This window comes from Hypomesus nipponensis, chromosome 9 (genome assembly GCF_054491055.1).
Source record: "Hypomesus nipponensis isolate SF chromosome 9, ASM5449105v1, whole genome shotgun sequence".
Classification (NCBI taxonomy): Eukaryota; Metazoa; Chordata; class Actinopteri; order Osmeriformes; family Osmeridae; genus Hypomesus; species Hypomesus nipponensis.
This window is the reverse complement of record NC_140369.1, coordinates 9,611,863-9,622,377: the sequence shown is the minus strand read 5'-3', so window position 1 is coordinate 9,622,377 and position 10,515 is coordinate 9,611,863. Positions and strand designations below refer to the sequence as shown.

The window sequence follows — 10,515 nt, the reverse complement described above, 5'->3', positions numbered from 1 at the left end:
ACACAATGTCTTCTTTAAAGCAAGGACAACAGGGCAAGCACAAGCTGTTCTGGGTTTGACTTTGGAATATTATACAGCTTTTTACTGATTATTTATCACCTACTACTTGGAATGCGATAGAAATTGCGTTGCATTGTAAAGTACACATAGGCCTGATGCTATGCTGATTAACATTGGTGCACCCAGGTGCTCAAAAAACAACAAAACATTCATTCAAATAAACTTCCAATGGTGTGCTATCAGTGATATGTTGAAAGATGAAAAGCCTTGCCTGCATCAAAGAGAGTTTTTGCAACAGCATCGTTCCTGTATGTGCAGGCATTCTCTCACCTTGGATGCTGTGAAGGTAAACCTTTAGACCGGAACGCATCTGCTGATCATCTACCCTCTCGAGTTGTTTAAACAGTTTGGCAAAGTTGGCCTTCATGGACTCGTGCCGCTTTACCTCAGCTCGAATTGCGTTGGACTTGAAGATGTTTTGGTTGTTCATCTCTGCACTTGTGCGTGTCTTTACTCACTTTAGACGAAAATTATACATTATTTGTCTATAGGCCTATGCGAACTTCTATTAATCTACTTCAACCGACCCATTTTATCCACACTCCTTTCAGCCCTTGATCGTCCAAATTATACATTTGTATAAAAAAACTAAACACTTTTGGTCCATCATTCAAGTGTCTGCGAAAGAACTTCCCGATGCATGTATTATTGTCAAATTACTTCCTTATTTAAAAGCCTATCGGCATGATCGTATGCTTTGCTACTACCACAAACAGAACTGACACCTGCTGGAGCTGGGCCAAATTTACAGCTAACTTTCGATAGGCTATAATAAAATTATTTTAGACATGCGTATGTTTATAATAGTATTTTGGTATAACATGAGGGCTTTGTTGACTTTAGCAGCGCCACAATTTGTAGCTAAACGGAACAGTGATTGACAACATCATTGGTTACGGTTATCTTGACTTGTTATCGCGGTGGTTGTTGATTTGCGAATATCTTGTGTGCGATCCAGCTAAGCCAATCATATAAGACCAAGTACCAAGTCGATTAGAATGCTGGTTAGAAAAACTACGGATTTGGATAAGTTTGTTCGATGTCAGGATATCCTTTTTAACTTTCTGTTTAAAGGAACCGCGGTGGTTAGCTAGTTTTAGCTACAATGTTTATCAAGGAATAAACAGTTATACCTTTTGGACATAATAATCAAATCAATATGGTTTTGGGGGGTTTTACGTGCTCTAAAAATGCTTTTTGTTCCCTTAACATAGTATACATGGTAAGTGCGCTACGCTATCGCTAATATACAGTAGGTACCAGCGGACGCTAACTTAGTTAGGCTAGCTATTTAAATGATTGATGGCAACTCTAGGTTTTAACTTGAGTTCAATGTCCACAGTGCAGTGGGACCAAGTCAAAAACACGAGTGTTTCAGACTGACTCATGCTTTTAACTTTAAATGAGTTAACAATTGAGTTCGCTAACACTTTAACTGGATTTATGACTTCTGAAAACCATGACATAATCAACTTGAATAGATCAGCTATAGTTTTAAAATGGGAAACAAGCTAGGGATCTCTGTCTCTGAGTTGTTCATACAACTGTTTGTAAAAGCTCGTAAGTAGCATGTTCCGCATTACACTCAAATCGAAGTGAACTATCAACGAAGTGGGCCCAGTTTTTTTACTGACTGATAAAATCGCAAATATATTGTAGCCACCATAGTTTCAACAAAAAAATTGACTAGATGTCTTTAAAAATGTTGCACTCTCTCTCCACCCAAGTTGGTAGGTCTACTGTTGATTGGAGTGGCAGCATGGGGCAAAGGCTTCGGCATTGTGTCCAGTATCCATATCATTGGTGGGGTCATTGCTGTAGGCTTCTTTCTACTGCTCATCTCCATCGTAGGCCTCATCGGAGCCTTAAAACACCATCAAGTCATGCTTTTCTTTGTATCCTTTTCCTGCTGCAGTAGTCGTAATGCAATGCAATGTCTTATTTTTTTAATATATTTTTTAAGGATTTGTGTGCCCTAGGTTCAATTAGAAAGTCTATCGGACTGAACGAGCTACAGCTCCTTGACTATTCCCTCTTTAGTACATGGTGATTCTGTTCCTAGTCTTCATCTTTCAGTTTGGAGTGTCCTGCTCCTGCCTAGCTATTAATCTTGAGCAGCAGGTATGTGTATATTCAGTTATCGGTGCAAAATATTATTCAATTTCTGGGTGGCTTTGTATTTCCATCCCTGGAAATTTGTATTTATAATCTTACCGATGTGTTTGCAAACATAGGTGAAGCTGTTGAACACTTCATGGGGGCTGATGAGCAAAGACACACGTTTGGATTTGGAGACCAAGCTGAACTGCTGTGGACTGCTGAACACAACTGCTAACCAAGAGCAGTTTGCTATGGATGTGCAGTTATGCAATGCGGTGAATATGATCAATATGATATTTTTCCTCCAAAAATAGCAATGGCAACACATCAATAATGACAGCAGCTGTCAGAAGTACAGAAATACTGAAGACAATGTGAAGTGTTCTCACAAACTTCCTTCTCTGCCTCCGTGTGGCTGTAGGACTGTAAGAGTGCAGCTCATTGTTATACCTGTGGAGACATGATGCTGCAGCACTCCTCACAGGCTCTGAGGATCCTGGGAGGAGTGGGACTCTTCTTCAGCTTTTCAGAGGTCAGTTTTAACTCTCCCAAGCTTCCCCCTAAACTCACTGTGTTTCCAACGCAGGAACCTGGGTCTGAATTGAGTAAATCGTAAAAAAAAAATCAAGGACCATAATGATAGAAGTCGCTGTAGCCGGCGGACCAGCAAGTGGTTTGGTTGCCTGGATGGTTGTGTATGGTGCAAACATCAATGGACTAATTTGCCAAATTTTGGGAAGAAAGTTCCTGTGGTGGAAACATGGCTAACAATGTGTTAATGTAACCTCCTACTTCCTTGAAATGTAGTTCTGGGGTGTACAAGTTCCAGGAACTTGTGTTAGAGATGCAGCTATATACTAAACAATGCTTGAATCCCCAGTTGTTATGACCTTCCAAAAACAAATACTGACATGTAGCTCCCCTTTATAATAAATCACCAGTGTGCTAACCTATCACACTTGGCCTTTTTCATGTTTCAGATCTTGGGTGTGTGGCTGGCCGCACGTTACAGAAATCAGAAGGATCCAACAGCAAACCCCAGTGCATTTCTATAGGAAGAGAGACCAAAGAGGAACTACAAATACAAACCATGCCAAATAATGCACTCATTGGAAACACATATGTACACTGACAGTATGTACACACATGTCAACATTTTAAAATGAGACTTTTACACAGAATGAGGATGAATCTTGCAATTCCTTAACGAATACTTGTTGAACACAAAGTTAACGACATTGTCGTAAGGATATACATTGTAGTAAGGATATACATTGTGGGTATTCACTACTAGTTTGTCTACATGTAACACACATGCACATTGTCGAGTACTGATCTAGTCATTAGTACTGTGTATGGTATGCAGTGATGCCCTTGGTTCATACTTAATTTAAATAGTTTGTAGAGACCCCAACTACTTTTGGCCTTTACGTGAGTAGACTGTCCCTGCTAGCATCTGTCATGCCATGACTATATTTTATCTGCAAAAACAATCTATGTATATTAAGTTGAAGGGGGTTAAATGTACTACAGTATATTTAGACTGTGCCCACGAACTGACTAATAAGTACAATATTTTTTCCTTCTAACCCACACATCTTTTGCAGTATCGTTCTGCAGATTCAAACACTGCCAAAAAAAGCTGATTGTAGACATCTTTTGTCCTTATTTTAATTATGGTACCAGGCTTTGGACCTCTCTGTGAAAAATGCTCTTCAGTTCAGTAACAATAATCACCATATTTGTCTCAACAACCTGGTCCTGTGAAACAACCCCTGGAGTTGATAGGTATTTGAATATGGGCTATACTATATACTGTACTAAAATGGGGCTTTAAAAAAAAATGATGCCACCTTTGCAATTAAAAGGGATGCTTTGTGCCCACATCAAAAGGACTTAATACTGAATTGGAAATTAATGATACTATTTGGTTACAGTTACAGCTGTATACATCATGTCAAGAGGGTTAAACAGTTTTTTGTGTTGATGGTACACAAATAGTGCCAACTTCAAATATCTTAACATGGAAGCAATTGGAAGTGTTTGGCCATGCGTGTTAAATCATGAGGCCTTCATAAGTGGTTTTAAATGATCTCCCCCCCAAAATTGTAACTCATACGGTTTAAAAGTTGGGGGTTTCATGCAAATGGGGTGTTACAGAAAAGGATTGCTAGTGATGCTACAGAAAAGCTATGCTCAAAAGAGTGGTCAAGTATCTCCCAACTGCAGTGTGGAATAAATTGCATACATCTTTAATCCTTATCACTAATTAAGTAGACAATGTGAGATCTGTAATTCACAAATATTGAACATTCATTGTAGTGCTTAAAATAGTATGTAACTAAATTAATGGGAAGATAGATGGTATGTTTCTGAATACTTGGCAACCAAAGGAAAAGTTAAATATTAAGTTTGTTGCTTTCCCTGCCAACCAGTGGAAAGGTACTTACTTGCATTTCTAGAACATTTGGAAATACTTAAGAAACTTCCATCTGCAAACACAATGTATTTATCATGTTTTACTTGTATCCATCTCCTCGTGTCCCTGTGTAATTGATTCAACAAAATGTTATTTTCCAAGATGTTTTATATTGCCACAAGATTTTATTTATATAATAAAATAGTAATAATTGTCAAGGGTCCAATTAACATGTTATCAATGTTTCTTCCTTTGTACTTGCTTCTCTTTGTGCTCCGGCATGCATGGCATGTCTGTGCATCCTGTAAATATTACCTGTGTTTATTCATCTGCTTTTGTCTGCCTTTAAAATCTACTGATGATTTATTTACCTTCTGCACCTATTGTATTATTTTAAGGTACTAATTTGCTATTAAAATACTGATTGCAGACTTTTGTGTGTTCAGTAACATGTGTGGAAGAAATTTAGATTTCCCGTGTGCTTACATTATTCACTAATCAAGAGAACTAGTCATTGGATACTAGTTAGTATGTTCTTAAGCTTGCTATTAATAAGAGTAGATTGTGTCTATGTGTCAGGGTTAATAGATGTTTGAGATCAGGAGAAAGTACTGGCTAAATGGTCCTTGTCATGACTACAAGGAGAGCTCCAACTATGAACTCTGTAGTTTGAGTGGTCATGTATTGTGAGCTGTGAATCTCTTTCTCTGAGACTGTTGTACCGTCATTACTGCCTGACTGTCACTATCTATGTTTACATTCTTGTGCCCTATAAAAGATGGTCCTCCGGCCTTCAGAGCGAAGAGACAGGAAATCTAAATTTCTTCCACACTTGTCCCTCTGAAAAAATATAAAAACAAGACAACATCTATACATTCTTGCTGTTGAATAAATGCAGTCTATTTATTACTTGAGCAGCATGTATTTATTCTTGTAGCACTGGTAAAATGCATGGTTTTTCATGGAATGAAATAGAAATACTTGAAAGATAACATTCTTTGGCCCTGTAACCTGTTTAACAATTGCCAGTTAGCGGATGTGTACTTATGTTTGCATCAAAAACATAATGAGCTTATAGATAACTGGAACAATTACACTGGCTATCAGTCCAGGTTGAGGTGGTGCTTCAACAAACATTTCATCTAGGGAATGAAAGGGAAGCTTGAGCATCCTTCAGTTTCATATCCCTCTTTAAGACTTCAGTGAGGGATCCATCAGTCCATAGAGGTGTGTGGTACTAGTTACATTGACCAAACAAACAATAGTCTGAAATGCACTGTGTGAGTGACAAGGAACATGTAGGGACGTCAGGGCGACACTAGCACATTGGCATAGTGACATTCATCTCATCTCAACTCTTTACCTAAGTCTCTGTCTCCTCTTCCAAGAAATACTTGTGATCTAAAGCAGTCAATGCAGAGATTCTTCTCAAGGGGTCAAAGGTTAGCATTTCCTAAGAGACAAAAAATAATTGGTTTAGCAAATCTCTTTTCAATGCTTTATAACGTTGCAGAACATGTACTATTCCAAGAGTAACCTTTGAGGGCATGACAATATTAAACCAACAAATACATTGTTTAATGTATACACCGAAACCAGAAGTCTTACCTGCAGAAGTTCTGCCCCTTGGTTATTGATCTCTGGAACATAATGTGTAATTGGTCGGAGGCTGACAGGACTGAAATTATTTCGCGAGAGTGTGACCTCAGCAGGCCAATCTTCCTCCAATGGTAAGCCAATTACCCTAAAAAAGAACATCCATCAGTCAAATGTCAATGTCTGTCAAAACTCCCCAAGCACATTCAACCACAATTAACTGGAGCAATTGTAAGGATGTATGTAACACTCACTCAAAAATCTTTCCCAGTTGGTCCACTTCTGATTCTCCACAAAACAAAGGCCTGAACAATAAAGTTTAAACAAACATTAATATATGTGGAGCTGCAAATAAATTACTATTACAGCCCAAGAAGTCCAAGTCTTTTTTGTTCCTGCTGACCTTTGCTCATGTCTGTGCTAGATTGTGTGGGCTTTGTCTGACCCTCCTTTGTGTGCACTGGTGTGATCTTTAGTTTGGTGCCATAATGATAAGAGAATAATTCATCTGCCCCATAACAGCAACAGTACTGTGAAAAATGCAATATCACCACCAGGCAGCAGATGGACTGCAGGAAAACATTTGAAACCTTTACATTTCAGGAAATCTGAGTCAATCTTTTGTACAAATCACTTGGATTTTAATTTGAATGACCATTACTAGGTGTGCTAACTCACTTGCGCCGGAACATCTCTGCAAAGATGCAGCCAGTGCTCCAGATGTCCACAGGCGTGGCGTAGGTGGACTGGAGCAAGACCTCTGGAGGCCGGTACCACAAGGTCACCACCTGAAACACAGTGAAAGGTTTGTGTATGTTTGCACGTGTTTGTTTGTGTGCGTGTGTTTTCTTACCACAGGGGTGAGGGCCATGTGGCAGCTGTAGATCCTAGCCAATCCGAAGTCAGCCAGCTTCACCTGGCCTCTGCTGGTAACCAGAATGTTCTCTGGCTTCAGGTCCCTGTGCACTACACGGTTCGAGTGGAGGAATGCCAGGCCACACAATAACTGGCGCATAAGGTCCTAGCACATACAGAGCACACATTTAACCTGTGCACCAGGCTCTGTCCACATTATGGTAATGTCCAGATGCACATATGTCCTAGAAAGTCCTATGTGTGTGACAATTATACTGACCAGAATGCATAAAATGAAGCTATTTATGTCATTTAGATTCTTACTCTGATGCGGCAGGGGGATAGTCCTGGGGCCGGGGCCTTCTCTAGATAGGTCTTGAGATCCTGGTCCACATGCTCAAACACCAGTGTTACTTTAGTTTCCTGGTCTGTCCTCAGGGTGGCACACACATCCATAAGCCTGGGGAGCACAGAAAAACAACACATTCTCATTCCATTTTTTCTCAAAGGAAGGCATAGCCTAATAATACTAATGTACTTCATGAGACAAGTCAGTCTTTGTGCATAGTCCTGCACACGATTTGTGTTAGTAAAGGTACATTCACAAATTATTTCAAAAAATCTTCTCTGGCTGTATTTAAAATAAATCGTGTTATGTAGAGGTGTTCTAAGTTCTTTATCAGTGTTCTCACTTTGTAAATACACGCTAACCAGCTTAAAAATTGTTTTATTAAAACTAGAGATTTGGGAGGACGCGTGCAAGTTCATTCTTTGCATTAGAAACATAAAAACATATAAAAGTCTTACTTGACCACGTTGGGATGGTCAAACTGTTCCAATCTCTTAAGCAGAGCCACTTCTCGGACAGTAGAGATAGGGAGGCCATCTTGATCCGTCTGGACACGCACACTTTTCAAAGCTACAAACTGGCCACTGGCCATGTCCCGAGCCTTATACACCGTCCCATAAGCCCCTCCACCTATCTCAGCCACAGGCTCATACTGGACCCTACTGCCCTGGGCCATCGCCTGGCAAACTTACTGACTTGCAGTTTAGAGCAGGGAGACAGAAACAAGACAGATGTACTGACACCTTACAAAAATACATACAAATGAAATGTGTGGGTGTGTGCTTTCTGTTCTTACCTGATGCCCACTGAAACAAGGGTTTGGTCAACAGGACATTCCTGAGGTCAACCACTGCCTGCCTGCAAACATGGTAGATATATAAGGTTAGATGCATCGAAAATGGACAGTTGTGTTTGAATTCGGATACATAATTAATAGTATTTATTTGCACAATTTTATTTCGCCTTGCACTTAAAGACGAATGAGGCCTAATTCATATTTTTTTCAAAATTTCAAGACGATTACCAAACCCATTACTTTGCAACACGGCAAGACATTGAGGAAGAGAGCTCGTGGTATTGGGACGTAGAAGCCTCAACACGTGGTGTTGTCCATAGTTCATAGCGCTTTCTTTGTTTATTAATCTTAACGAAGACGGTGGATAAAATGACTACACCTCAAGTAAACCCACCAACGTGGCAAAAACGAGCAGCAATTGTGCATATCAAGTTTAGTTTGTATTGTTAACCTTATTTGCTTATGTGCTTCCTTATTATAAACGTAATTTTACACAATTTCAAAATAAAGCAAGAAACTATTAAACACAAACCATTAAGGAAACGTCCTCTGCTTGGTAAAGCTATTAAACTACTCTGGAGTGATAATGGTAGCTTGTTAGAACAACTTACCACGTTTGTTGTTTTCTGGCCAAATAGCAGCCAAGTAAAATGTAGCTCTCCTGTGTTATAAAAGCATTAAGAAGCATTAAATTGTACCTACTCGTATGGAAACACATGCGTTGTCAGTCGCGCATTGGTCTTTAAGTATTCGAGTGAACAGTTGTATTGGTCTTCAATAAACTGTTAGATTAACTTCGGCCTTCACTTTTTTTAACACTGCCAAATCTTTTGGGTGAAACGGATTCGCTTCCTGTCTATAGGCGGAGCCAGAGACATATTAAAAAGGCGTAACGAAAGGGACACACTGGCTGCGAAACGCCTGGACGCGACGCGAAGCGCCACGATCGGCTACGACTGAGCAAAAGCTGTTCATGCCAGACGCGGATTTCTCCGCACCGTTCACCAAGCCTTTCAGCTGCTCTGAGCTTTCCTTTTTCACTGACATCATAAACATGACATTGGCTATATCACAGCATTGATTTATAGCCTACGTTGTCCTTGTAAAATTGTTGCTAGGGTCATACAACTCCCTGTGCTTTTCAACTTCGAGAATTAATTTGATTTTGTCCATCTCCTTGAATTTCTCGCTGATTTTAGAAATTCGACTTGGGGGTTCTTTCTAGGTAGGCTATACCTGCACGCGTGAGTGTTTTGTGCAACGCGTGACAACTTTCTCTCAAACAAACTAAACAAATACGGGCATGCTAACTTTATCGATCTGTTTATTTTCATTTGTTTTCATCAAGGTTCATGCGAATTTTTTTGACCAGCTGCCGAAATGATCGCTGCAGATTGCAGGCAATCGCAGCCAGTGTGGTCTGTCCCATTTGATAACATGGGCGCCGAAAGAAAAAAGGCGCCACTTCCAGGCAGATCGTAGCTAAATGCAGGCAGTGAGTCCCAGGCATTAGATTGTGCGCATTCTCACTCTCAAATTTCAAGACTTTTGTGACCCAGATCAAAATGCGGATGCGACAGATCAATGGGGAATTGCTGTCTCTCTTAAATGCTGCCCTTCTCTACCTTTTTGGTGCAGAATTCACCGAGATTAAATTATCAAATTCACTGAAACAGAGGAAAAAAACTAGCTAGCTAGCTAGCTACTTTAAAATGGGTTAAATAGACGTAATGAGTGACACATAACGTTGAGTAACATGGCATTTTACTTTGTTTGAGGTTTAGCTAACAGTGGGACAAGTACATTTCTCTTCCACTTTCCCTACAAAAAAATCCACTTGTCCTGGATAAGCGGACAAGCCTTAATGTCGAGCCCTGAAATGGTACTTGTTAAACACTTTTATTCTTGTTTTATTCATCAGCCCACTTACAATTGACAACTTTAACAACATTTATATTTGTAGTAGGCTACTTGATGCAAGTTGAATCTAATGTAGATCGCAATCACACCAGCAACTGCTCAATTTAAGACAAGGAGTTTTGTAAATAGAACAGAATATACAAGGCAACCAATTGCATTCAATAAAACATTTTACTATACAATATGTCCAGTGATAGGGTCAAGTTTGTTTTTAGTGAGTGGACCTGCGATTCCTGCCGAGCGTTGAGAGCTAGCTGGATGATAGTTGACCCCTTAATCTGCAATTCATTGTTGCTATCTCTAATCAGATGTACTAACTTGGCCAATAAGAGAAGACTAACTTTGTATGCCAACGAACAGCAATAATTAGAAACGAATTTGACAGACTATAAACTAAGGTGACGACCAGACGTCCAGATT

The 10,515-nt window shown here is 39.7% G+C and overlaps 2 protein-coding genes across 4 annotated transcripts; one reads left to right on the top strand and one right to left on the bottom strand.

Moving 5' to 3' along the window:
- The first annotated feature begins 1,087 nt into the window (after positions 1–1,087).
- LOC146272766 (tetraspanin-31-like) lies at positions 1,088–5,485 on the top strand. The gene is made up of 6 exons (XM_084704766.1): positions 1,088–1,282; positions 1,788–1,955; positions 2,101–2,181; positions 2,295–2,435; positions 2,582–2,692; positions 3,141–5,485. Exons 1-6 carry the CDS (start codon positions 1,220–1,222, stop codon positions 3,213–3,215), a joined length of 639 nt encoding a protein of 212 aa, XP_084560892.1. The 5' UTR covers positions 1,088–1,219; the 3' UTR covers positions 3,216–5,485.
- cdk4 (cyclin dependent kinase 4) lies at positions 4,745–9,043 on the bottom strand. Of its 3 annotated transcripts, XM_084704765.1 has the most exons (10): positions 8,878–9,043; positions 8,176–8,237; positions 7,838–8,074; positions 7,355–7,490; positions 7,029–7,196; positions 6,854–6,963; positions 6,430–6,480; positions 6,188–6,323; positions 5,943–6,032; positions 4,745–5,419 (listed from the first exon to the last, which is right to left on the bottom strand). In XM_084704765.1, exons 3-9 carry the CDS (start codon positions 8,053–8,055, stop codon positions 5,943–5,945), a joined length of 909 nt encoding a protein of 302 aa, XP_084560891.1. In that variant the 5' UTR covers positions 8,056–8,074; positions 8,176–8,237; positions 8,878–9,043; the 3' UTR covers positions 4,745–5,419. The 3 variants fall into 3 exon arrangements, with proteins under 3 accessions (XP_084560891.1, XP_084560890.1, XP_084560889.1); XM_084704764.1 differs by lacking the exon at positions 4,745–5,419 and having other exon boundaries at positions 5,482–6,032; positions 8,787–9,042; XM_084704763.1 differs by lacking the exon at positions 4,745–5,419 and having other exon boundaries at positions 5,482–6,032; positions 7,838–8,237; positions 8,787–9,042.
- Between the last annotated feature and the right edge of the window lie 1,472 nt (positions 9,044–10,515).